Below are 27920 nucleotides of genomic sequence, written 5' to 3' on the forward strand. Positions count from 1 at the left end.
AGTAGCATTTCCAACTTGAAACCACTGGCAAGTACAGAGCCACTTTTGAAGAGATACATTTCACTTCTTTTGATGAAGTCCTGCTCAGGCAGGAAGAAACAGGTAAAAAATGACCTAGGATACCTGTTGAGTGAGTAACATTTGGACCAGGAGCAACAGCTTGAACAAGAACTTGCAAGAGTAAAGATCTGGAAGGACTTTGTGAATCTACATGTAATAAGGAATTGTGGACATTTTGACCTTCAAGCAAGACCAATCGGGGTTTATGAAACAGAATCTTTCTTTCTTCAGCCATTGTGTTTCACCAATACATGTCAAATTTATGTACGTTTTATGTGTGAACAGACCTTTATACACAGTTTAAATACGATTCTATGTAAATGTTTTGTTGACTTGATTCTCCCTGAGCTGGATAGCAGCAGTTTCCCTTCTGGCCCCTGTTGCAGGGGGCGCTGTGGGGCAGCAAGGTTCACCTCAGCCAGCCCCGCTCCCAATGGGCTGTCTCAGCGGCACAGGAAAGCACCGGAGTCCTGAGGCCAGAGTTCCCAGTTTGAGACCTCTGGTTGATTTATTTCTTGCTAGCTGGCTTCTTTAGGAAAGAAAACATCGGTTTCCGGAGCCTGGTCTTCTTCTCAAGAGCTGCTTCCATGCTGAGCTTGAATGTGGCCCCTCCCACAAGCCATGGGGCCTCCCCTTCAGCTAATCCCCAGCCACGGTCTCTCTGGGCACAACTAAACTGAAACTGAAACTGAAACAGCCGTGTCAAGAACAAACTCCTAGCTTGTTTTTGACAAAGCAGGGCTTCCAAGGCAACATAGGTTGCCTCTGGTTCCACTGGGCCCTGACGGCTTCAAACGTTCAGCTAGACTCATCCCTGGTCTTCTAGGTACTGCCCCTTAGCTTCCAGTCTCCGCCCCCTCCTTCTTACGTCCTGAGCCTCATTGGGGAACCTCCCTGACAACAGGGTTTCCAGCAACACCTGTGGCAAACGGACCATCTGAAGACTGCGACAGCACACCGGCATGTAAGATAATGTCACGTAAGAAGACGCTTCTTCTCTTCAGAGCATTCTTGGGAGCAGATGGACTGCAGTGGAAAAGCTCTCTGTGTGTATGTGCATGGGTGTGTGCAAACTGGTCTTGGGGAGGAGAGCCTGACTTGCAGTAAAGTGTGCCATCGAGTTGCTGTCGACTCCTGGCGACCACAGAGCCTTGTTTGGTAGCATACAGGAGGGGTTTCCTATTGTCTCTTCCCACGCAGAATGAGATGATGCCTTTCAGCATCTTCCTAGATCGCTGATCCCGATATAGTACCAGCAGGGATTCGAACCAGCGACCTCTTGCTTGATAGTCAAGCATTTCCCCACTGAGCCATTAGGTGGCTGACTGTAGTGAGCATGAGTTGTCCCCTCTGCTAAGCAGAGTCTGCCCTGGTTTGCATTTGGATGGGTGACTAGTGTAAGCACTGTCTGCTAGAAAATATTCCCCTTTGGGGATGGGGCTGTAGCCCAGTAGTAGAGCATCTGCTTTGCATGCAGAAGGTCCCAGGTTCAATCCCTAGCAGCATCTTCAGGTAGGACTGAGAGAAACTCCTTGGAGAGCTGCTGCCAGTCAGTGTATATGCAATGCTGTTCAGAGGGACCAATGGTCTGACTCAGGATAAGGCAGCTTCCTATGTTCCTAGTACGCTAGTATGCTAGGTTGACACCATCATGTTGTCTCCATGTAGATTCCAGGGAGTGTACTAAAAAGAATGACAGGGAATGCCCACTGAAATGCCCCAGTTCCTTCCCAGTGGCCATAGAAATGCCTGGAATTGCCAAATTCAGTGCATTCCATGGCTATTGGGGAGGAATCGGGGAATTTCAGCAGTATTCCCTGCTATCCATTTTAGGACGCCTCCCTGGCACTAGTCCACCACAGGACTTGCCTGCTGATGGTCCCTGGTTCACTGCCTGGCAGCATCTCCAGGTAGGCCTGGGGGAGACTCTGGCCTGAAACACAAGGCAGACAATCCTGAGCTAGATGGGCCAAGGGAGGGTCTGACTCTGTATGAGGCAGTTTCCCAGGCCCCTCTGCCCATTGGCTTTTCCCCTACAAGCCTTGTAAGCCTCCCATGTAATTCTTCTGACCACAGTTCCTCCCCGCCCCCTTGGATTCCTGACCTTGGTTTCCCCCCCCAAACATGACAACCCCTGACACCTTATGGGGAGGGAAGCTGTTTGGGGCCCATGGAGGCAGAGGAAGAGTTAAGTATCCTCTCCCATAACCTCTTCTTGTCTGCACAAGCTCACCTCCCCAGAATGATGGCCAGGAAAATGTCATAGCATGTGGTGCAACATGTATCTGGCCTTGAGTTGACAACAAACTGCCCTCTTTTGTGTGTGTGTGAGCCACACATTTTCCAAGGGCAGGGAAAGCAGTGGCATCCAAAATGGTGGCTTATGGAGAATGGGACAGGCCTCCATAGCTATTTCCCATAGTGCAAAGTGGGAGGAGAACTGGTCCTCTGGTCAGGTGAGGTAAGATAAGGTGTGTTGTCAAGTCGATTCCGACTCCTGGCGCCCACAGAGCCCTGTGGTTGTCTTTGGTAGAATTCAGGAGGGGTTTCCCATTGCCTCCTCCTGCACAGTATGAGATGATGCCTTTCAGCATCTTCCTATATCGCTGTTGCCCAATATAGGTACCAGTGGGGATTCGAACCGACAACCTTCTGCTTGTTAGTCAAGTATTTCCCCACTGCGCCACTTAAGTCTTCTGATAGCTAAGCAGACTAAGCAGATGTCCTTTTGCTAAGCAGGGTTTGCCCTGGTTTTCATTTGAATGGGAGACTATATGTGTGAGTACTGTGAGATATTCCCCTTAGGGGGTGGGGCCGCTCTGGGAAGAGCACCTCCCTGCTTGCCGGCAGAAGATTCCAAGTTCCCTCCCTGGCAGCATCTCCAAGATAGGCCTGAGAGAAACTCTCCCGCCTGCAAGCTTGGAGAAGCCGCTGCCAGTCTGCGTAGAGGATACTAAGCTAGATGGACCAGGGCTCTGAGCTTCCTATGTTCCTTAATCGGCCACTGGACTTGCGTAAGATGTAAGGCACTCATCACCTCTTTCAGACTGGCCGCAACAAGCAGTGTAGGAATACATTTCCTCCTTGCTCAAGAGCAAAGCATTTTTAATCCGAGTTGGGGTTTTTTTTGCCAGCCTTGGAGAAAGTGAATTCTTTTCTTGCAACGAGGGAGAGGATGAGGCCCCAGAATCCACTCAGAGCCCACCGGATCCCTTCCAGCCGGCGCGGCGAAGCAACCCACCAGCTGGGCCTTACCTACGACTCGGAGAGGTCAAGGCTTCTCCTTGGGCTTCTCCGCAGCAGAGGGAGGGCTTGCCCATTCCTGGCTTCCTGAGATGATGAGTTATTGCTGAGAGATTTCCTTTCCTGTCTGCGCCTCTTTACCGGAGACACATACTCCTCTCTCACTCTCGCTTTCTCACCTCAGCCTCTGCTCCTCTCCCCCAGGACTCCAGGCTGAGCGCCCTCAAAGAGGGCAGCCAGCCAAAGAAAGCAGGGCTGCAAGTTTCTTGCCGTTTCCTTCCTCAGAGGTCAGCAACTTACTGGGGCATGTGACACCGTGACCTGCATGAGTCTAGTGCCAGAAAATGGTGGGCCTACGCTGAGGTTTGCCGCCTGAGGAATGGAAGGTATAACCCACGTCATGGGGTTCTCAAACCGGGATTCCCAGATGTTGTTCGACTACAAGTCCCATCGTCCACAGCCGTGGTGGCTGGATGATGGGGTGCTGGGAGTTGTAGTCCAGCAACATCTGGAGATGCAAGGCTGAAGACCCCTGATTTTCCCGATTCAGCTCCTTCAGAACACAGTTCAGAACACAAACCTTATGGTTCGGTATGAGGCATTCTGATAACTCTGCGACAATATTATTCCGGTGACCCATTGAGTTGATTCACAGGGCCCCACAATTCTTCAGCCTATTTTGCAGCTTTAAAAACAGCATTTTTGGTGTTTCCGGATGGGCCAAATTTGTGGGGGAACCTATTCTGGTGGCAGCGGCAGCAACAGCAGCATTTGCTAAGGTAGCAACTGACTTGCACCAAGGTGGCCAGGCCTTCCGGAGTGGTCCAGAGTCTTTGGTAATCAACATCATTCCCCAGGAGGCTTTACAGACAGGGCTTCTACCCCAAATCTCCTCTGGAAGAGAGTGTGTGCATTCCAGCCAAACCTACCCCAAAGTCCCTTAGAGATCCTTGGAGCCACTCCACTCCACTCCACACACAAATTGGGCTTTGTCTTGCAGATTCTAGCTTATCTAGGTGTATTTCTGGGCTTGTAAAATGCTGGCTTTAAGCTACTTTTTCTGGAGCAAATAGGGAGAGGCACTGACATAGAATCATTAGCATTACTAGAGGGATACTCTCTTAACAAATGCAGATGTAGCTCTTTAGTAATCTCTCTCTCTCTCCTCCCCGTGCCCCATTGGCTAGAAGGAAAACACAAAGGGATGCCAGGGATGTGAACTTGCTTCAAAACAAAACCTGAGAGCAGAGGGGAGGGGCTGCTTCCTTCCATACCACAAGTGTGATTTGAAGTGGCTTCCCTCAACATTTACAGCATGAAGCCATGTGCAAATAACTCCCAGGTGACTATTGAAAGTAAGCCTAGATATTTTAATGCCTTGATGTTGTGAAAGATATTGGTGAGGGGTGGAAAGAGATATTGGGGGAGGAGGAATCTCCAGGAAGAGTCAGGGTTGGCAACCCTAAGTGTGGCTGCTGCTTCCCTTCCACACTGCCACTCTAGAGGGATGCCACAACTTCGTACGCTATTGTTCCAAAAGGGATTCTGGGGCGAGGGGGGGAAGGCGGCCAAGAACATGAATGAGGATCAGCAGTTTCTCTCCCCCCTCCCCGCAAATTACCTGCAATTTAGGTTGGACGTTTTCCTTTGAGAACGTTTGGCACCTCCCCATTTTTTCTAGACCTGATCCAAAGTGCTCCCTTAACCTTTGTGGTCCTCATGGTCAGAGAGCAGGATATCTTAAGTGGTGCCAGTCTTCCCATAAGAAGCTGCTTGGACACTGTGATCAACCAAGTGGCCAGGTGGCTGGCTCCAGCCACCATAATAACAGCCCTGCTGGATCAGGCCCAAGGCCCATCTAGTCCAGCCTCCTGTTTCCCACAGTGGCCGGCCTCTGAGAAGCCCACAGGCAAGAGAGAGCATCCTGAGAGCATGCCCTCTCTCCTGCTGTTGCTCCCCTGCAACTGGTATTGAGAGGCATTTTGCCTCTGAAGCTGGAGGTGGCCTGTAGCCACCAGATTAGTGCCATTGTCAGAGCAGTCCTCCATGAATGGGTCTAAGCCCTTGAAAGGGACATCAGGCCTCTGTCTTCTGCAACCAAGTCCAAGGAAGTGAGTGACCACCACTCTTAGTGACCACCTAGAGAGATTCTCTCCAGGATGATCTGTCTTCAACTTGGCCTTTAAGGTCTCTCAGTGGTGCATTCATTGCTGTCGTAATTGAGTCCATCCACCTTGCTGCTGATCTTCCTCTTCTTCTCATTCCTTCAGCTTTTCCCAGCATTATGGAACAGGGTCTTCACATAATGTGTCCAAAGTGGAATAGTTTGAGCCTGGTCATTTGTGCCTCAAGTGAAAATTCTGGATTGATTTGTTCTATGATCCATTTGTTTGTTTTCCTGGCTGTGCATGGTATCCCCAAAAGTCTTCTCCAGCACCAAAGTTCAAAAGTGTCAATGCTTTTTCTATCTTGCTCTTTCAAAGTCCAGCTTTCATATCCATAGAGTGTCATGGGGAAAACTATTGTCTGAACAATTCTAATCTTTGTAGGTATAGACACGTCACAGCATCTAAATGTCTTTTGCAAGGCCTTGATTGCAACCCTACCAAGTGCTAGTCTGCGGCATATTTCTTGACTGCTGGATCCTTTACTGTTGACGGTCGAGCCGAAAAGGCAGAAGCTATCCACCACTTCGATGTCTTCATAGTCAATTCTGAGGCTGGTTGCTATACCCGTTGTCATTAGTTTCGTCTTCTTCACATTTAGTCGTAGTCGCATTTTTTCACTTTGCTCCTTGACTTTCATTACTAGAGCTTGCAGATCATCCACATTCCTAGCTATCAGAGTGGTGTCATCAGCGTACCACAGGTTATTATTGTTTCTTCCTCCAACTTTAAAATGCTCATCTTCTTCCAATCCAGCTTCTCTCAGGATATGTTCAGCATATAGGCTGAATAAATACAGAGAAAGTATACAGCCTTGTCTTACTCTTTTGCCAATCTGGAACCAGTCTGTTTCACCATGTTCCGTCTGAACTGTGGCTTCCTGTCCTGTGTATAGGTTTCTCATGAGAACAATGAGATGTTCTGGGACTCCCATTTTCCTAAAGATATTCCACAACTTGACATGCTTGATGCAATTGAAGGCTTTTCTGTAGTCAATAAAGCACACATTGTCTTCTTTTTGGTATTCTTTGGGTTTCTCAATTATCCAGCATGCATCAGCAAGAATGTCTCTTGTTCTCGGCCTTTTCTGAAATCAGCTTGAACATCCGGCATTTCCCTTTCCATGTAGGGCTCTAATCAGTGTTGGATGATCCTGAGCATGATTTTGTTAGCATGTGAAATTAAGGATATTGTGCAATGGTTTGTGCAACCTGTTAAGTCTCCTTTTTTTTGGTATGGGTATATAGGCTGACTTCTTCCAATCTGTTGGCCACTGTTCTCCACATTTGTTCTCCAGATTTGCTGGCAAAGATAGGAGGGGGGTTTAGTCAGATTTCTGATTGTTGGGGGCCACTCTTGCCATTGTGGACCTCATTTGGATAATGTCCAACAGAGGGTGTATGGGGTCCCAGCATGCCAGTGTCCGGCCAATCTGGCTGCACAGCCCTCGCAGCATCTATGTCGTGGACTGCCCTCCCCACATTGGGTAACAGTACATGCCTTGTTGTTGGTTTCCCGGCACATGGCCAAGAACTGGCTTTTGGGGAAAGCTCTGGGACTCATGAAATCCAATTTATATTCTAATGTTTGGATTGATTCTGGTTTTTATCATTTTGTTCTCTGCTCTCGCTCTCTCTCCAGATTCTATACATCTCTTGCCTTTAGATACAGTGGAGACCTGCCCGCAACACACGGGCTGCTTGTTTGAAGAGAGGGCATGAAATGCAGGCCTCTTCCCTTCGCGCCTCCTGGGCCTCACTGCCCCTCCGCCCTCCAGCCTTCTCAGCCCCTGCTAGCCCTCGAGGCAGGAGCAAGGCGGAGGAGTGGGCCTAGCATCCAAAGTAGCAGCTGAACTGGCTTGCAGGGCTTGGCTTCCTGGGTATCTATCTTGCTGTTCCTTTGGGAAGCTCAGAACCGCTTACTTGGGGCCCCAGACCCTCTCCCAGGGCTGGTGTTAAGGGTCAGCCAGGCCAAGGGTCCACACCCACCTGAGATCCCATTGACTGACCCCTGGAGGTGGAGGAAAGGGTCATCATCTGCTGTCTGGCTAGCCTCCCCATTGGGGCCTGCAAGCTTACCAGGTAATAGTGGGCAGCGGCTGCAGCAGACCACCCTCCTCCATGGCCATTTTGATTTCCCAGATCCCCCAGCCCCCTGAATAGTGCACCGGAGCCCCACTCTTCCATGGAAGATGTGGCCCCCTCTGTGCTCTCGTGCCTGTACCTGGGAAAGCTAACCAGGTGCCATTGGGAGAGCAGGGGCCAACGTGTGTGGTGGGGGAGTAGGACCCTCGGGGACTCTTTGGGGGCCTCGCCCAACACTTGGCCTGAGGGCCCACCATCACCAGCTGCTGGCCCTGCTGCGGCCGCCTCCCGTGCTGGCCCTGCTGCGGAGCTTCGCTTTCGAGACAAAACAGTATCGTGTGACACCCCCCACCCCACCCCCAGCATTCTCTGGGCTCAGCTGTGTAATGTAACTGAGCCGCATGTTATGTCTGCACCTGGCAGCGTCTCCGAAGGAGCCCTGTTCGCAGCGGCTCCCCTGGAAGGCACTGCTGTAACTTTGATCCCGGCTAATATTCTCCTGGAGACGGCCAGGCATGCAGCCTGCTCTGGAGTCTTTCCCACTGGCTGCTCCTGCCGGGCTGCTCTTTCGCTCTCGGCAAGGTGTCCGGCCATCGCCAGCCATCTCCCCCCTCCCCTCCTCCTGTCATCCACTCCTCTCCTCATCAAGGCACAGCAACAGGATACACAAAGCAGAGGCAGCAGCAGCAGCCGCAGCCGCCTGGATTTTCTGGTCTCTTCCCAGTGCAGAGGCTGGAAGACGGCACTGCCGCCCCATTGGCAGGAGGCGAGGATGAGGAGCCTCCCATTGGCTGGCTGGGATTCTGCTCCAGGCGCCTGGCCCCTCCCTGGGCCTTATATACAGCAGGCTCCTTGACGAGTCCCACCAGAGCTTTGCTCCCTCATGCCGGAGGAGGAGAGGAGGCCAGCCCAGCGAGCAACAGCAACAGCTGGGAAGAAGGCGTGGAAGGCTCTCCTCTCCTGGAGGGGTGGCAGCCATCCATCTGCTGCAGGCCCTCTTCTCCGGCCCTCCGGCCACGTCTTCTTGGTGTGGGGGTGAAGCGGCTGTCCGCAGCCTGGCCCCTTCTCTCTAAAGGACCCCGAGGCCAGGCCTTCTGGGGGGGCCCCCTCGGCGCCATGGCCTTCACCATGCTCCGGCCCATGGCCGCCCACGTGCTCTACCCGGACCTCAGCCTGCTCTCGGAGGAGGACGAGGAGAACCGCAGCGAGAGCGACGCTTCGGACCAGTCGTACGGCTGCTGCGAGGACCGGCCCGGCAAGATGGCCCGGAAGCCGGGGCAGGTGGTGGTGGTGAAGCAGCGGCAAGCGGCCAACGCCCGCGAGAGGGACCGGACCCAGAGTGTCAACACCGCCTTCACGGCCCTGCGCACCCTCATCCCCACCGAGCCCGTCGACAGGAAGCTCTCCAAGATCGAGACGCTGCGCCTGGCCTCCAGCTACATCTCCCACTTGGCCAACGTGCTGCTCCTGGGAGAGGGCTGCGAGGATGGGCAGCCCTGCCTCAGTGCCCTCTACGGCTCCAAGGGGGGCATGGTGGAGGCCAAGCAGCCCAGGAGCATCTGCACCTTTTGCCTCAGCAACCAACGGAAGGGGGTAAGTCGGAGGGGAGGGGCCCCAGGTTTCCTTTCGGCAGAGGGAGGTTGTTGGGCACTCAGCTACCTCGAAGGGCACGTGGCTCAGTGACCGAGCACGTGCTCTGCAGGCCCAAGGTTGGTCGCCGGTTTCTCTTCCTGGCAGCATCTCCAAGGACGGCTGGGAAAGACTCCTGCCTCAATCTTTGGGGAGCTGCTGCCAGTCAGTGTAGACAATCCTGAGCTCGTGGTCTGACTCAGTAGAAGGCCGCTTCCAGTGTTCCTACAGACCTGCTTCTCATGCAGAAGGTCTCAGGACCCTGACACCTCCAGGCAGGGCTGGTTTATAGGTTATACCCAGCACTTTGTGTTTGATCCGAAAACATATTGGTAGCCACTGCAGTTCTTCTAGTATAGGTCTAATGTGGTCTCCTGGAGATGGCCCAGAGACCAGCCTGGTGGCCACATTTTGCACAAATTGCAGTTTCCGGATGGTGTACCAAGGCAGTCCCATACATTGGGGCATATTGCAGTAGTCAAGTCTGGAGGTTACCAGCATATGCACTGGTCAGTGTAGAAAGCATTGGGCTAGATGGATCAGAGTTCTCAGAAGAAGGCAGCTGTGTGTGTGTGTTTCAGACAGCCCTGGACCCTAATCCCAGATTTGTGGGAGCTAAATGCAGTTATTTGTTGGTGAGGGAAAGATGCTCTGCATATGGGCAGAGGCACCCTTCTTTACTATTGCTTCCTGGGTTGCATGACACGCACAACACATTTCCAGGGTACAGGCTAATTCAAAATCAGTGGCTTGCCATCAGCTACCAGGAACGAGTTGATCATTTCTGCCAAGCAGGTCAGTTATGAACCTTAGCAGGCGAAGGCAGCGTGGACTGTGGAAGGAAGCCAGCACAGAGGCCAATGACAGGCTGGCAAAGTGGGGGCTGGTTTTCTATATTCCTGCTCTTTTGCTCCCTAGCTGGGCCTTTAAAATAAGCCAGAACTCCAGGGCTTAACTCCAGAAACTCTTCTCAGGGCCAAGGATCAGTTTTGAAACAAATGAACAGGTAGGAAAGAACAGAGTGCCTCTGGACATACACAAAGTGCCTTTTGCCTCCCGTTGTTAGCCAGAGGCCCACAAATGTGCTCACCCGGTTGGGATACAGCAGGAGTTCCCCACTCCCAATTCCCATTCATTGTTGGGCTACAGTTCCCATCCTCGCCAGCCACAATGACCTTTGGAGAGCATGAATAGACTTAATTGTCAAAAGTGTGGGGGCTGGCTGTGGGTCTGATTCGGGGCCCGTGGGCCTGAGGCTCGGGTCTCTTAAGTGCCCCGTAACCCCCCTGACAAGGACTGTGAGGAGGACCCTGTGGCATGTGGCCACTGTAGCAGATCTTCTGAGTGATGGGCAGAGGATACCCAGGGCATGGAAGGCTAGCTTGGCACAGAAGGTCTTCAGGGATCCAGACAGGCCCAGCTCCAATCAAGCAGGCCGCATGGATGTACATTAATTGCCAGCACCAGGTTCCAGGAGTCCTTGGCAAGCTTCCCTCCATGGGCTCTGTCCTGCCTGGGGTGGGCCTGGAGAGAAGTCCCTCTGCCACCAACACAGGAAGGCTCTGGGGTCTCGGAGGTGGTCTCAGGAGTCAGCAGTGGGCCCTTCGGAGCCCTTTTAATTGCTCTTTTGTTCACATGAGTTTGCAAAGTAGGTTCATGGAGGGAGTGGACAGAGAGACCCTTTTCTCCCTCCACTAGTACTTGTGAGCAGCACCCAGTAAAATGGTTTATTAGTCAGTTCAGGAGGAGGCAAAAGAGAGGATAGAGACAGAATTACCAAAAAAATTAGACATATTCATGGAGGAAAGGCCGCCTACCGGCAGATATTTCCCATGATTGCTGAGCGGAGCCCCCATGCTCAGAGGCAGTATACCTGCCCCCATGCTCAGAGGCAGTATACCTCTGAATACTATTGTGGGGGACCCATAATGGGGAGGGCGGTGGCCTTTATCCCTTGCTTGTAGGCTTGCCACAGGCATTTGGGGGGCTGCAAACAGGATGCTGGGCGAGATGGACTTCCATTCTGACCCGGCAGGGCTCTTCTTCTGTTCTTGTCTTGTCAGTTTCAATCCACTGGTGCTTACAGATACATGGCTGGCGTCGGCAGTTGTTACATTACAACCTTTGTGCATTGCAAGATCCTTGCATGGTGTTGCCAGAAGGGTTGCATGTTGTGCAAAAGCTAGCATGAAACCCTCTTTGACAATCACTATGTCTGACAAATGTAGATGCTAATGTATTTATTTTTTGCATTGCATGTATGCACACTAGGAAGTCCAGAGTGTACATTCAGCAACAGCCGTGTTATCGATGATAGTCTACAGGGGAGTTTCAAGCTAATCCCTCCATGGAAATGCCTGCTTGGATGGAATGTTGTAATGCAGGAGTTCTCAACGTTGGGTCCCCAGATGTTGTTGCACTAGAGCGCCCATCATCCCCTCAGTGGCCTTCTGGGGATGATGGGAGTTGTAGTTCAATAACATTTGAGGACCCAGGTGTGAGAAGCCCTGTTGTAATGTGTGTGAAGTGGGATAAATCATGTAAGGCGGAGGGGGGGGGCAATCCGAGGCTCCCCAGCTGTTGCTGGAATAGAACTCCCATCATCTGCAGTCACCTTGTGGCTGGGATGATTGAATTTGTAGTTGAACAGCAGGCAGAGAGCCTCTAATTGGCCATCCCTGTACAAAGCAGGAACACAGGAAGCTGCCATATATTTTCTCGGTTTACTTTTCATTGGTGTAGGAACATACAAACTTTTGAGTTACACAGAGCTCTTCTTCCGGTAGAAAAGAGAATGCAGCCGATGCTTAGCTCTGCACATGCACAACTCCATGACTCTCTGGATCAGCATGTGAGTTGCAGCAGGACAAGGCGCTATGCTTCATTTCCAAAACAAGAGGGGGCAGAGACCACATTTGTTTGAAAGTCCTGTTTTTCTTCACCCTAAATGTTCTAGCCATCCTAGAAGGAAGGGAAGGCTGCTCTGCACATACTCAGGGGGTCCTTTCGTTTTTATTTTGCTTCCTGTCTTCCAGGGGTGAAGCCACCTAATGACACAGCGGGAAATGACTTGCCTAGCAAGCACGAGGTTGCCGGTTCAAATCCCCGCTGGTACTATATCGGGCAGCAGCGATATAAGAAGATGCTGAAAGGCATCATCTCCTACTGTGCGGGAGGAGGCAATGGTCAACCCCTCCTGTATTCTACCAAAAGACAACCACAGGGCTCTGTGGGCGCCAGGAGTTGACACCGACTCCATGGCACACTTTACCTTTACTTCCAGGGGTGAAGCTGCAATAGGGCACCCAGGTCCAAGAGCACCCGTGCTTCCCTGCCTCCAGGGCCACCTCGCTCATTCCTGGGGCTGCCTTGCCCATCCCTTCTCTTCCGCCCCTCATCCCCAGCTGCCATTTGAGTGGCCCTCAGGGCCCGGGGCTGCTGAGGTCAGCTGAGCAGTGGGGGCAGGGCAGCCACTGTACTTCCCGGGGACTGCCGGGGGCCCGTGGCGGGAAGGTGAGTGGTTTTTTAAAGGGACTGTTTCCCACCCTCACTGGAGCAGCACTCGTGGGCCTCTTCAGGAGACATAAGGAGCGCCCCACTTTGGGGGGGAGGGATTCCCACTGCATGGACCTCATGATGGGAGGCAGCAGAGCCAGCCTAAGGGCTTTTGGTGCCCTCGGCAAAGTTTGACTTGGGTGCCCCCCAGTCGAGAAGTGCAGCCGCGCCCTGGCTTTAACATGAGCCCCCCAGGCTGCTCATTCGGGAAGCTGAGTGACTGGCTTGACGGTCCAGTGGGAGGGAGTTCCCAGTCTATTGTGGGGGCCAAACGCTAACCCTTCAGAGATGAAAAGATGCTGCTGTTAATTGGCAAATCCCGCCTGAGACCTTTTCTTTTTGGAATTGAATGCTAAGGCCGGCCGTTCTGGCTCAAGAGAGGGAGGGCCGCTTGTGAGACCAGCTGTTTCTTGGGGGCTGAGGTACAAGGAGCAAAGAAGACTGTGTGTTTTGCGGTACAGATTGTGCAGCAGGCCCTTTGGGGAGCAGGGGGTGCAGGATTACAAATGACATTTTTATACCTCTGTGCAGTACTTCAAGGTTGCTGTTGCAGAAAACACAAGAGGGAGAGGGAGAATAATGGGCAGTGCTACATCCTGGCACTGTCTATGTGCCCCCCAGAAATTGGTGCCCTAGGCAACTGCCTAGGTTTGCCTAGTGGACGGGCCAGCCCTGAGCTGCAGGCTAACTAGGGCACACGAGCCTATCACATGCTAAGTTGCACCCCTCTCCCTCCCTATTGGTTCCTGGTTTTGACTAGCATAGTGTTGTGCAGCCCTCTTGGAACCAAAGGAAACATAGGAAGCTGCCTTCTACCGAGTCAGACCTTTGGTCCGTCTAGCTCAGTATTGTCTACACAGGCTGGCAGCGGCTTCTCTGCAGTGACAGGCAGGAATCTCTCTCAGTCCTAGCTGGAGATACCAGGGAGGTCATCCTGGGCTACCTTGACCTCCAAAGGTTCATAGAATGTGCACACAGGCATAAGGAGGGCCTCTCTTCTCCTCCCCACCTTGGCCAGGCTGGAACCCCTTGCAGTGGGGCTGCCACTCCTGTCTGGACTTTGCATCACCATTTTGCGGCTTCTCGGGTTACTGCTGCGGCAAGGCCAGCTGTGAAGCCCTGACCGACTGGGCAGCTGCCTTGCGCACACAGGGGGTGCCCACCCAGCCTATCCGAAGCCCCGGGTGGCTCTTGGCTCCTCTTCTGATTGATGCTGGGCAGGGAGGCCCCCTCTGTCTCGGTGCAACCGGAAGGGCTCTTGCTGGGTTGGGGGGTGTTGTGTCTTAGAGCTCACTGGCAAAGGCCCGGGCCAAGCCCCAGCCGTGCCGGAGGTGAGGAGGTGCCTGGCTCCATCCCACGGTGGGACACGGAGCAGGCGGCCTGTGAGCCACTCTTCTCTCCTCCCCGCTGGCAGGACAGGAGCTCCCGGAGTCCCAGCTAGTTGGGATCAAGTTCCAAGTGACTCTTGCAAGCCAGCCTGGAGATTGTAATGACTGGGGGGGGGGGGGGGGGCGGATCTCCAGGAATCGCTTCGGTTGGAGTCAGCGCCCCCTGCTGGTGGAGAGGCCTTTCTCTTCCCCTGGAACTACTCCCTCCTTGATGGCCCAGTCTGTGCTCCTCCACATGTCCTTCTGCTCCCCATTCCCCACTTTCTGCCTTTTCAAAAACCAGGGAAGAGGAGGAGAGGAGAGTTGGCCTTGTGGTACAAAGCATGACTTGTCCCCATAACTAAGCAGGGTCTGCCCTGGTTGCATCTGAATGGGAGACTTGATGTGTGAGCACTGCAAGATATTCCCCTCAGGGGATGAAGCCACTCTGGGAAGAGCAGAAGAAGGTTTCAAGTTCCCTCCCTGGCAGCGTCTCCAAGAGAGGGCTGGGAGAGACTCCTGCCTGCAACCTTGGAGAAGCCGCTGCCAGTCTGTGAAGACAATACTGAGCTGGATAGACCAATGGTCTGACTCAATATATGGCCGCTTCCTATGTTCCTATGTTCCTCCCCCCGCTTGGTGAGGGGGCCACGGAGGTGTGGAGGCACAGTGGGCACCAAGTGTCCCCCCCCAAAAAACCCTTGTCTCTGCCAGGCTCCCTAGGAAGGTGTTTCCCATCCATCCAGACTCTTGGCATTGCCTGCACTGACTGGCAGCAGCTCTCCAAGGTTTCAGGTGGGGTCGTTCCCAGGCTTCCTTGGAGATGCTGCCAACAACCAGCACCTTCTGCATGTAAAGCAGATTTCCTAGCAATGAGCTCAGGCCTCAACTGGAGGCAGCCGCCTCACCGCAACTCCTCAGTGGGCTCTGGGCCTGATGCCGAAGAAGGTCCTGCCTTTAATCCCAGCTGCCTCTGCAGGCAGGGCGAGGAAAGACTGCTGCTTGGAGCCCTGGAGAGCTGCTGCTGCCAGCCAGTGCAGACAGCATTGAAGCAGAGGGACCGAGGCTGCGGCCGCTGTGGAAAAGGCCGAATCCATGCTAGGGATCGTCAGGAAGGGGACTGAAAATAAAATGACTAATATTATAATGCCCTTATACAAAACTATGCTGCGACCACACTGGCAGTACTCCGTACAATTCTGGTCACCACATGAAAAGAAGGACCTTGTAGAACTGGAAAAGGTGTGGAGAAAGTGGATAGAGGGAAATTCTTCTCCCTCTCCCATCACACTAGAACCAGGGGTCATCCCATGAAATGGATTGCCAGGAAATCTAGGACCAACAAACGGAAGTACTTTTTCATACAACGCATCATCAACTTGTGGAATTCTCTGCCACAAGATGTGGTGACAGCCAACAACCTGGATGGCTTTAAGAGGGGTTTGGATAACTTCATGGAGGAGAAGTCTATCATTGGCTACTAGTCGGAGGGCTAAAGGCCACCTCCAGTCTCCAAGGCAGGATGCCTCTGAGTCCCAGTTGCAGGGGAGTAACAGCAGGAGAGAGGAATGCCCTCAACTCCTGCCTGTGGCTTCCAGCAGCATCTGGTGGTGGGCCACTGTGGGAGACAGGATGCTGGACTAGATGGGCCTTGGGCTTGATCCAGCAGGGCTGTTCTTATATAAGGGTCGGACTGTTCATGTGTTTCCTGGAGTCTTTGATGTAACAACACAGAAGACTCCAGGGTATGCTTGTGCCGGTCCTGAGTAAGCCACTCTAGTACTACGTCAAAGTGTTAGCTGCCTGCGAAATGGTAAATATTTTGTGATTACTTACAAAAGAGGCAAGAAGTATTTGCACCAATAAGTGAGCCTTTAGCATTTGTGACCTTAAAGGTAAAGTGTGCCGTCAAGTCAATTTCGACTCCTGGCACCCACAGAGCCCTGTGGTTGCTTTTGGTAGAATACAGGAGGCGTTTCCCATTGCCTCCTCCCACACAGTAGGAGATGATGCCTTTCAGCACCTTCCTATATCGCTGCTGCCCAATATAGTACAAGCAGTGATTTGAACTGGCAACCTTCTGCTGGTCAGTCAAGTATTTCCCTGCTGCGCCAGTAAGGACTTTGTGACCTTAGCGAGGGGCATTTTCTGCCCCAGCTCCCTCCTGCTTGCTGCACTGTAACCTGAAACCTCTGCACACTCGTCTTGCAGTGGAAGCTCTTCTGTTTGAAGATTTCAGGTTTTGTCTCTCTCTGGAGCACAGAGCTCCTTCTGCAGTGAGAGGCAGCCCTTGCGAGGGGGCCGCTGGAACAAGCCCAAGTAACGCCACGGCTGAGTAGCATGGGAGCTTCAGGGTGCTTCCATGCATGACACGGATTTCCTATCCAATAAGACCCGAAGAACAGTAGCCCCCTTAAGTGGTGCAGTGGGGAAATGCGTGACTAACAAGCAGAAGGTTGCCGGTTCGAATCCCCGCTGCTACTATATCAGGGAGCAGCGATAGAGGAAGGTGCTGAAAGGCATCTCACACATCTGCGTGGGAGGAGGCAATGGTCAACCCCTCCTGTATTCTACCAAAGACAACTACAGGGCTCTGTGGTCGCCAGGAGTTGACACCAACTCGAGGGCACAACTTTACCTTTAAGACCCTAAGAATAGGCCTGCTCCCTAAAGCTCATGAAGGCAAGAGCCTCACCTATGGTTTGTTGCCAGCATCTGGCACTCAGAGGTAGACTGCCTCTGTATTTGGAAGTTTGATGTAGTTCTTTGACTTAGCTATTGGTTCTTTGCATTTCCCCCCGTCTGCAATTCATTATTAGTATTAGTATTAGTATTAGTATTAGTATTAGTATTAGTATTAGTATTGCACCCAAGAGCCACCTAATGGTGCAGCGGGGAAGCAACTTGCCTAGGGAGCAAGAGGCTATCAGTTCGAATCCCCGCTGGTATGTTTCCCAGACTATGGGAAACTCCTATATCGGGCAGCAGTGATATAGGAAGATGCTGAAAGGCATCATCTCATACAGTGTGGGAGGAGGCAATGGTAAGCCCCTCTTGTATTCTATCAAGAAAACCGCAGGGCTCTGTGGGGGCCAGGAGTCGACACCGACTCAAAGGCACAACCTTCTTTTTATTGCACCCAAGAGGCTCAGAATCTGAAAACTGGCACTAGGGGAAACACAGAGGGAGGAAAGAAATGGAGCCAGGGATAAGCAAGCTGGGGTTATTTCATTTATACATACAACTAGGCGGCCTAGTTGCAGCAGAGGATGGAGACTTGGGGATGCAGCCAAAGGCTTCAAGATTAGCTTGCACTTCCATTCATCTGAAATGAAATTTCGGACACATGTCAGAATTCAGACTTGACATCCACATTCTAAATCCAGTTCTATGGCTGCATTCGAAATTTGACTTTGAGGGGATCTTTTCAAAGACACAAACCTTAGTTGATAGATTTTAAGACAATCATGCTCATTACTTTTGTGCTTAAAATCCTTGAGTATAATTGGCTCCATGAAAAATAAGAGAGTATAAATACGAACCCTTTCAAGGACATTCAATCTAGGAGAATATATTGCAGAACTTGGACACTTTTTTCCAAGCTCATTTCCACTTCCAATCCTGCATTACCAACAACAGCAATAATCACATATATTGTCTAGTGATTCAGAGTCTTCAGAGCTCTTCACATTACTTTATTGCAGTCCCTACATCGGCCCTGTAAGGTAGGCCAGTATTATCAGGAAAAGTAGCAAAACTCCAACTCGTGCAGGAGACTAGCTTATCAATCCTGCAGCTGCTTCATTGGTTATCAGTTCACTTCCTGGCTAGATTCAAGGTGCTGTCTTGACTTTAAAGCTCTACATGGCTTGGGGCCAGGATACCTGTCGGACCGCATTCACCCATAGGAACCTGCCAGGGCCCTCTGCTCATTGTCTCAGGCCCTGCTCATGGATCCAGTTGGCAGGGACTAGAGACAGGGCCTTTTTTGTTGTGGCCCCTCAGCTTTGGAATGCCCTCCATGAAAGCCTTCCTGGCTTTGCCATGCTCCCTCCCTCAGTGTTTTAAAAATACAACTAAAACACATCTTTTAAAAGAGGCCTTTTTAATGCCCCTTCTGTGGTTATATCTGGTAGATTCTTTAGTTTTTAGTTTTTATAATTCTCAGTTTTTAGCTTTAAATTTTTTTAATTTGAAATTTAATACGGATTGTGGTTTTTAACCCGATTTTTAACTTCTTTGCTTACTTTGGTTAATTGTATTGCTTTTATTGTATATTGTATTCCTATTTTATTGTTGTGAGTCACCCTGGGCAGTAGTGTATTGCAGGGATGGGGTATAAAGATTCGGGTGTCTGGGGCGTGCAAAATCTAAACAGCACCTCACACACACTCTTAACGGGAGAGGAGTGCTCTTGCAGAGGCTCATTTCCCTGAGGGCTGTGCAGGAGAGCCTCTCCGTGGATTGTGCCCAAGGGTCAGATGGTGTGCCTGCCTCCCACTCTGCTGCCCTCAAGGCTGCCCCTGACCCACCACACGAGGCACCAGCCTCACCTCCGCTCATGTGGGATCCTGACCGACACAGCAGCATCACTTCCCACTTGCAGCTTTTCCAGAGCCCTTTATCCTGGCAGATGGGTAAAGTGAAGCACAGGGTCTGTGGAACCCTCTGCCACGTGATGATGGCCACTAGCTTAGATGGCTTTAAAAGGGGCTGAAGACAGATTCCTGGAGGACAGAGGTCTATCAATGGCTGCTAGTTTGGTGGCTATAGGCCACCGCCAGCCTCAGAGGCAAGATGTCTCTGAATGCCAGTTGCAGGGGGCATGCCCTTGCCTCTTGCCTGTGGGCTTCCCAGTGTCATCTGGTGGGCCACTGTGTGAAACAGGATGCTGGACTAGATGAGTCTTGGGCAGGCCTGATTCTTATGTAGGCTGGCTTTGGGTGCTGAGTCATACTTGTCAAAGCAAATATATTCAATATGTCCACTCTGGTGTGTCCACTAGTAATGGTGTCCACAGTGGCCAGGGAATGATGGGAGTTGTAGTCCAACAGTATCCAGGGACCCACGTTTGAGAACCCCCGCTGCATAGTATGAAGCAGGCACGATCCCGGATGGCACGACGAATGGGCCTGATTTGGGCCCATTGAATATCCCTACATGCTTAGGGACACCATTTTGCACTCAGCACTTTACAGCAGGCAGGCACCACTTTGGCCCCCCAGCTGCTGTTGGACTACAACTCCCATCATCCCCAGCCACAGCGGCCAATATTCAGGGATGATGGGAGTTGTAGCCCAACAACCGCTGGAGGGCCGAAGTTGAGCAGCCCTGCTTGAAAACACTTGTGATTGCAAACCCCGGAAGATGCGTGGCAAAGAGGCATGGAGGGAGCAGAGACAGCAGCCACCAGAGCCCTGCTTTGGCTGCCCTGGAGGATTTTGCACTCGGCACTCTGTGCGTGACAGAAAGATGCTTAGTATGGGCAACATCCATGCCCCTTCAGCACCGGTGCGCCTGCTTCTGAGAACAAATGAGAGCAGCCACAACTTAGCCACCGTGCTTGTGGCGCAGGGCGCTCTGAGATGCGGGAGCGGGGAGTCATGGTGGGCGCATGGCGCGGTGGAGGGAAAGACGCCGCCCCCACTTGTCTGCCGGGGAAGGCAGAGGGGCTCCTGCCTTCCCCATAGACCTGCCCAGCGGCAGCGTGAGATTGTGAGGGCGACCTCAGGGAGGCATGGCTAGTGTGGGGAAGAGGGGGCTGGGCAACCCCTCCCAATTCTCACCAGCCGCAGCCGGTGCTTTGTTCAAATGCTCACCCAAGCAGAGAAAGGAGCTCCCAGCAAGCGCTGGGACTGGCTGGGGAGGGTTGGGAGGGGGGCAGAGCAGCCTCTCTCCGTGCTGCTGGCTGGAAGCAGGAGGGCAGTTCTCCCCGCACCCCCTGCAGCCGCCCCTGATCCTGACGGATGCTGCACTTGTACCAGAACCACGGTGCCGGTGCCGGCGATGTACAACAAAGCAAAATCAAGAAGGGCAAAGAATGGTCAGCATCCCGACCAGCGCGGCACTGCTGCAAGACGAAGGAGGCTCCGGGGGATTTTCGGAATTGCACCCTTGCACGAAAATTCCCTGCAAAATATATGAGGTGCGCTACGGGTTGCGCACCTTGTGAAAGCCCTCACGGGAACACAGGGAGCTGCCTTGTGCCGAGTCAAACCCTTGGCCCATCTAGCTCAGGATTGCCTGCACAGACTGGCAGCAGCTTCTCCCAGGTGGCAGCAGGCAGGAGTCTCTCTCGGCCCTATCTTGGAGATGCTGCCAGGGAGGGAACTTGGGACCTTCTGCATGCAAGCAGGCAGGGGCTCTTCCCAGAGCAGCCCCTTCCCCTTAGGGGAGTATCTTACAGTGCTCACACGTGTAGTCTCCCATTCAAATGGAAACCAGGTTGGACCCTGCTTAGCCAAGGAGACCGTTCATGCTTGCTCCCGCAAGGCCAGCTTTCCTCCCTGTTGCATTAGCCACTGGCACCCCGTCTGGAGCTGTGTTCCAGGCAAGCGTTGCCCGAGTGCCAATGTGTTTGTGCTTGCACAACAAGGTGTGCAACCTGTCACCCACCCCATATGCTTTGCAGGGGACTTTTGCACAAGAGCGCAAGGGTGCCGTTCTGAAAATCCCCATGATTTAGTGCAGCTACACAAGCTTCTTTCGCAGCCTTAGGAGCTTGTGGGCCATTGTTTCCTCTTCTCGATTTTGTTTGGTTGCACATAGTTGGCGCCCCACGGTCAGAAGGAGCTTTAATCCCCCCCTTGCCCGGTCCCTGGACCACAGTCCCACCCCAAATCACCGTTCACAGCAGGGCTTCTGTTCTCAGGGCCCGGGCCTCTAGGCATGTGCTTTGCTCTGGCTTTGAGTGCGGCAAACAAACCTTGGCATGTCTCCTCAGAAGTAAGTCCACGGACCTCACTGGGGCTAGCTGCCTCCGTGGCCAGTGTGTGCTTAGAATCCCAGCCATCGTGTTCTGGGTCAGTGGGAGAAGGCCTGCTGGTCCACGCCAGCTCCCCGTTTCAAGTCCCAACAAATCCTCTTGAAAATTGCCCAGTAGCTGGGAAAAGCCTCCTCGGCCAGCCTGCCGAGGCAGTGACGGTGCCAACGGCATAGAGCGAACCTGTCCTTGCGGAGCATAGCAAGGCTGTCGTGGGCTCGGCAACCACAAGTGGAGATGGGAGCCGGCGGCACCTCCACTGTCTTCTTCAGAGGCATATGTGGGGCAGCAAAGAGCGAGCTGCTGCCCAGCCAAGCAGGGCCCCCCCTCCCTCAGGGGCCCGGGGTCACGGTCCCCCTCGCTCAATTGTAGCGGCATCCCTCTGTGATGGTCAGAAACCGAAACATGCGGTGCAGGGGGGGAATTGCAGTTGTTAGCTGCAGGAGCCAGGCCGCTGCCAGTTAGATCTGGGGCTGCTGTGCTGGCCATGATGGGCCCCTAACGGCAGCCCCTCCACCCCCCACATGACGGCAGCCTCCCTGATGGAGCAGCCAGGGGTAGACTGCTCTCTTCCCGCCACTCTGTTGGCCACCGTGCATGCGCAGAAGACAGCTGAGCAGCAGAGACAGGGCAAAGGCCATTGTGGCTGGGGATGATGGGCATTGTAGTCCAACAAGTGGGGACCCAGCCTCCTCCATCAGGGAGGTTGCTGTTGCTGATGCCTGCGTGACAGGAAAGAAGAGGCACTGCGTGGCCGCCGCCAGATTGCGGCGGGGGGAGCGGGTGGCCCAAACATGGGCTGCCTGTGCCCTCCCTACGCCACTGGGTACCTGCTGAGCCACAGTAGTTATTCTGCATTAGTCGGACGTCATATGGAGTACTGAGTCCAGTTCCGTCTGCCACGCTTCTAAAAGAAGGGTGTAGACAAATTGGGACGGACTTGAGGGGAGGTAGCCAAAATGGCCAGGGGTCTGGAAAACAAGCCCTTGGAGGCGGAATGGCCAACGTATGTTTAGCTTGGAGTACAGAAGACTGAGGGTGGAGTGTGTGTGGACATGATGGCACTCTTCAAACACCGGAAGGGCTGTCACAGGCCCTTCAGGGCAGGCCCTTGTTTTAGGATCCCCGGGAGCACACAACTCGATCTAGTGGACTTCAGGCACAGGAGGGTAGATTTCGGCTGAAAATGAGGAGAAGCTTCTTCATGGTGAGAGCAGCAGTTCAAATGACCTAGGAAGGGGACTTTCCTGCTGGAGGTCTTGAAGAAGAGGCTGGGCAGGACAGGGATGCCCTAGTGCTGGGTTTCCTGCATCGAGTAGGGGGTTGGGCTAGATGGCCTCAGAGGACCCTCCAAATTGTGATTCTAGTTCCATTGTCCAGAAACCGATTACTTGGGATGAAGTGGGTGGAAAGCCCACAACTTTGCTGTTCATGAAGGAAGATCTGGACACAAGGGAATGTTTGCTGTACCTAAATTTTTACTTGGGGGTCTGAATGTGAGCTTTTGACTTGGAAAGCTGTAGGAGGGGAAGATTAATCTCGCCCTCCGCAGGGGAGTCGGCGGCCACTTCTGACCCCACCAGTTTCCGATTATTCCCCGGCTGGTGATGACCTCTGCTCTGGCCCCTTGTCTCCTGTGAGGCCGTAAGCAAGGCAGGAGCCGGGAGGGGATGGGGAATGGCCAGGTTCCAACTCTCAGGGCCCCCTGGAATGCTAAAACGACCCCTCTTTTCAGTCCGCAGGATCGGCATGCCTCCCCTCCAACACTTCACCGGTGAAGACAGGGGCGTGCCCTCTGTTCTTGCACACCAAGAATCACTTCCCAGCCACACACACCCCATATTGCTGAAGGCTCTACTCCCGGGGTGGGCAACATGAGACTCTCCAGCAGGGGCTGGACTGCAACTCCCATCACCCCCCACTGCAACATACTGCCGCGAGGAGGGATGAGGGGAGTTGTAGTCCAGCAACTGCAGAGCCCCGCTCTTCTTCATCCCTGCCGCATGCCTGCACCTTGCAAACAGCCTCTCCGACAGCTAGCCAGGTATCATCACGAGCAAAAAGCAGGTCGGAGAAGTGAGTTTTGGTCGTGGGCTTGAAAAAACCTGAAGAGGAGGGCATCGTACGGGAGGTGGGAGCTGGGTCGGGGGGCTTTCCCTCCGACCTTGTTTAAAGGCTGGGTATGAGAGCCGGATGAGAGGGGCTGGCCGACCCACACAGTCCCTTCCCCCTCCGCCTGCCTAGGTTTTGCAAGCACACGGCCCCAAACCAGCAGCACGCCCAGCTCCCAAAGCCGAGTCGGCTGCTCCCCCGGCCCACTTTCCGCTTGGGAGAACTGGCCCGCTCCGTCGCAAGCCAAGCAAGCCTTTGCTCTTTGGGTCAAAAATACACTAGGAAAACCATCACAAGTCTACAGTCGAATTACCAGCAGACCGTATGACAAGATAGGATCAGTATTAACTATGGGTAAGATTTTGAATTCATTGGAGGCAGTGGCTAATCGCTGCTTTAGGCATGACTTTCTAGGGAAATGGCTTGTGGTTCTCATGCGGTTGACTCGGCGAATTGGAAACAGAAAGGGCAATGGCTCTGATCCAGGGGTTCTCAAACTTGTGTCCCCAGATGTTGCTGGACTACAATTCCCATCATCACCAGCTGCAAAGGCCATTGTGGCTGGGGGTGATGGGCATTGTAGTCCAACAAGGAGGACCCAAGATTGAGAACCCTTGCCCTAAACAGACATTATAGTCACTGTGGGCTTGTATCCCAGTACAGCCTCAGTGGAAGTGTGCCTATGCCAACGTGCTTGGTAGCGCTGCCCCTGTTATCCCCAGGTACAGGATATTCCTGACATGACAGATTTTGTACTCAGGAAGAGAATCTCCCCATGATTACAAAGACTGGTGCCTTGGTGGAGGCGAATGAGTTCATCTTGTAGAGGCTGTACCTATGTCTCCACACTTACCATAGTGTCTTCTTGGCCATCCCATGGTCCCTGGGAATACAGCTTGAAAATCACTGGACTTGGTGGTGGTAAAGCGCCTATGCCAACGCCGTGGCAATGGGAATGAGCCCCTTTTGTTGCAAGGCACCATGTCCCTCTCTTTCTCTCCCTTCCTTTATAGGGTAGCCGGCGGGACCTTGGCGGGAGCAAGTGCTTGAAGGTGAGAGGGATGAGCCACCTGAAGGTACTGCGGAGATGAGCCGGAATTCAGATGGCCGCCTGTCCGAGAAGCCGGGCTGAGGAGGGCTTCAGACCTTGGACAACTGAGTTAGATGTTCCAGACTGGGGCAGGGGGGTGGGGGTCATGGAAACCAGGAGTGCCTGGTGCTTACGGGTAGAAAAACCCAACGGGAAGGGAATCCCCACTTTGTGAAGAGACAGGATGGGGTGGGGGCTGCTCCTTGAAGCGGACTATGGGGCAACAAAGGAGAGAACATGGCCCTTCCCTGGACCCCTCTGCTCAACCTCCAGGACACCCCCGGCTCCATGAGGGGAGCGGGCTTGAGAACGAAGTGAGACAGGGGGTGTCTGGGGTGCCAGTGGTGGGGACCTCTGCGCAACCTACTTTCCAGAGGACAATGTTGAAACAGAGCTTTATCAAGAGGGAGCTTATTGCTGGTCTGTATGATCACTGATGTAATTATTATTGTTTCCTTATTCAGCAGGCTTGAAAATAAAGGTATTTTTCTCATCCCTGGGTGAGACTCTGTTTCCCTCTTCCCCAGGCCTCGCTTATTCTCAAAATATATCTCTTGCCCAACTGCTGAGAGTGCAGAGCATGAGCTGTCCCCATATGACAATAGGGGTGGGGACACAGACAAATGTGTCTGTGGTGTCAGCATACCCCACTTGGAACTTCTGTTCCACAGTTCTATTCCACCTTTCCTCCAAGGAGTTTAGAGCAGCATACATCTTCTCCTCCGCTCAGTTTTATCCTCACAACAGTCCTGTGCTTAGTCTAAGAAGCCATCACTGGCCTAAAGTGAGCTTCATGACTGTCGGGCTGTAAACCTGGGTTTCCCTAGTTCTGAGGCGTTTCCAGGCTTTTTAGCGGTTCTGCACAACTTTCTAACTCTTGTCTAGGCTTGCAATGGCTTGCATGCGCTCTTGTAGCACGACTGGACTCTCTGGTCACTCGTTGATCATGGACTTTGTGCAGTTTCCACAGTGCCACCTGCTGGTCAGCGCTTGAATCCTGACAAGAACCCATCCCTTTTCATTACTGCTTGAAAGGAGTAACGGGAAAGGACAGATTTGCAATGGCGCTGTGAAAATCAAATGAAAACCATGCTCAGCCGGTAGCCGGAAAGTAAAATCATGCTACATAGGAGCACAGGAGCCCGTACAAGCCTATGCAAGGGTCTGGACAGAGGTTAAGATAGCATTAAAAACTTATGCAGAAGCCTTAAAAAGCCCACACTTTATTGCCAACTGGGAAAAGCCCCTGGCCCAACACACTGACCACTACATCACACTCCCTCTCAGCTGGAACCGCTAGTCATGCAACTGACAAATCTTCCCTGCTCTGAAGTTGTGAAGTTCAGGCTTTTAAAATTTCGAAGTGTCTAAAAGCTACCAGGGACAGCCCAAGGACTCTGGAGCCCTGAGGAGGGGAGCCAAATGCCCCTTCCAAATTGCCTCTCTCCTTGCTGCCTCACATCCGCCCACTGCTCACCACTACTGCATTGGCTCAGTAGCAGCAAAAACAGAAAAGAAGAGTTAGATAGAGCAGCAGAGGGAGGAGAGGAGAATGGTGGGCTAGAGTGTCTTCCCGCCTCTTTCACTTCCTCCTCTGCTCTGTCGCCCCCTAATAATATTCATTCATTCATTCATTCATTCAAATCCGACACATCTTGGAGGAGCAGTCCTTTGTGCTGTCACTGAGCCAGGCAGCAGTGGTGGATACAGAGGAACATAGGAAGCGGCCATATACTGAGTCCGACCCTTGGTCCATCTAGCTCAGTATTGTCTTCACAGACGGGCAGCAGCTTCTCCAGGGTTTCAGGCAGGAATCTCTCTCAGCCCTGTCTTGGAAATGCTGTCAAGGAGGGAACGGAGAAGCGTTTACTCTTCCCAGAGGGGCCCCATCCCCTAAGGGAAATATCTGACAGTGCTCACATGTATAGTCTCCCATTCAAATGCAAACCAGGGTGGAGCCTGCTTAGCAAAGGAGACAGTTCATGCTTGCTACCACAAGACCAGCTCTCCTCAGGTAGTGAAGGCAGGTGAGGGGGGCTGCAGTGGGCAGGTGAGGCAACGAGTGAGGAGATCAGCACCTGCCACCTCCCCTTCCTCTTGATGATATGTTGCCTGAAGCAAACGCCTCAGCTTGCCTCATTATGAGGCCAGCTCTGAATGCAGCAAGTTCCATAACTAGGAAGTATTTTCTCCCAACTAGAGCTTAGGGTCACCCAACAAAACTTATTGGTTGTGCTTCCAGGACAAAGAGAACTACTTCTTCACACAACTTGTCATTAACGTATGGAACTCCCTGCCACAAGATGTAACACAGATACCCACGCTGATGTCTTTGAACGGGATCAGACAGATTCACAGGGGACGAGGAGAGGTCTATTGGTGGTTCTTCACTAGGAAACTTCAATGGGACCTCCTGATTCAGAGGAAGGAGGCTGCGCATTAGCAGATGCTGGGGACAAGCAACAGGCACGCTTACCTTCACACCCTGCTTATGCACTGCCTGATGATATCTAGCCGGCCACTGTTGGAAACAGGATGCTAGATTAAATGGACCTTTTGCCTGAACCAGTAGGGCAGCCCTGACATTCTGCTAATTTGACTCTGTTTAGAAATATACATTTGAAAATATTTTGCAAGAGATTTGAACTAGGAGAATTTGCTTGAGAGTTACACACACACACACACCCTCACCGCCCCACAGAAGTAGTTCTCTTGTTGTCCTCTTGCACTTCTTGTAGAACACCCTGCCATGGGTCTCGTGGGCCAGCGTGTCCTGGAGCCACTGCCCTCCAGAGGAACTGCCTGGGGGCCACATAGCAGAACCCTCATATTCCACTGTAGTTAATGTTGCTGGTTGGAACCCAATGTTCAAAAAGCAAGAGCAGGAAATAAAACCCCACGGCTAGGCCTTTGCAACATCTAATCCTTGGAGCAATCAACTGATGTGTGCAGGGAACACCAAGAAGAGCAGCCAGCCTCGATCCGCCGGCTGCATTCTTCCCTGGATTAGTGTGCGGTGACCCAGCATTTGCAGCTTGCAATGTGGGAAGGAGCCCGCCTGATTAGCCGCCTGGGAAAGGTGCAGGGAGGTGAGGGTAACTCAGTGGCCCTGCATGACTCAGAGGCTGTCAAGCCCAGCTGTGGAGCCAGGAAGCTTGGGATTCATTTCCTAATAAACAGGCACCATTCCCTTTTATAGGCTGGAGGCTTCCAGAGAACCCAGCTAAGGGAATCTTCCCTCCCAGGCCTCCTAAATAGATCTCCGCCAGAGAAGCCGAGGAGGCAGCCTCCGGAGGATAGGATGGCCAGGCATTTATTTGCAGGGGCCCTGAGGACTGACCAGGGCACTTCCCTGACGTTTCCCAGGCATTTCTCTTCAGGTCTCAGTTTCTCCGTGGAGGAGCCCCGGCCATCCCTCTTGAAGGTCCCTTTGGAGAAATGGCTGCACCTCCCGCATTGATCCTGCCACAACAGTGCCAGGGCTTCTACTTTGCATGGAGCACCCAAGAAATGCAGACAATACAAGAGAATCCATCATGTCAAACTAGACATTTAGCCGGTTCCCACTGGCAAGAAGTGGGCCAGAGAAGCATCCTACCCAGCTCTGGAATTTCCTGTTTTTCAGCTGTGTGC

General features: G+C 52.8%; 1 protein-coding gene across 1 annotated transcript; it reads left to right on the forward strand.

The window, feature by feature from the left end:
• Nucleotides 1-8429: 8429 nt before the first annotated feature.
• On the forward strand, nt 8430-24780 carry TCF15 (transcription factor 15). The gene is made up of 2 exons (XM_053248184.1): nt 8430-9145; nt 24211-24780. Exons 1-2 carry the CDS (start codon nt 8669-8671, stop codon nt 24286-24288), a joined length of 555 nt encoding a protein of 184 aa, XP_053104159.1. The 5' UTR covers nt 8430-8668; the 3' UTR covers nt 24289-24780.
• Nucleotides 24781-27920: the final 3140 nt, after the last annotated feature.

The sequence above is a fragment of the Hemicordylus capensis genome, chromosome 4 (assembly GCF_027244095.1).
Source record: "Hemicordylus capensis ecotype Gifberg chromosome 4, rHemCap1.1.pri, whole genome shotgun sequence".
Classification (NCBI taxonomy): Eukaryota; Metazoa; Chordata; class Lepidosauria; order Squamata; family Cordylidae; genus Hemicordylus; species Hemicordylus capensis.

Excerpts from the sequence above, each read along its gene's own strand:
- TCF15 (XM_053248184.1), top strand. The coding sequence starts at position 8,669 with ATGGCCTTCACCATGCTCCGGCCCATGGCCGCCCACGTGCTCTACCCG. Across the intron at positions 9,146-24,210 it reads TCAGCAACCAACGGAAGGGG|GGTAGCCGGCGGGACCTTGG; the intron begins GTAAGTCGGAGG and ends CTTCCTTTATAG.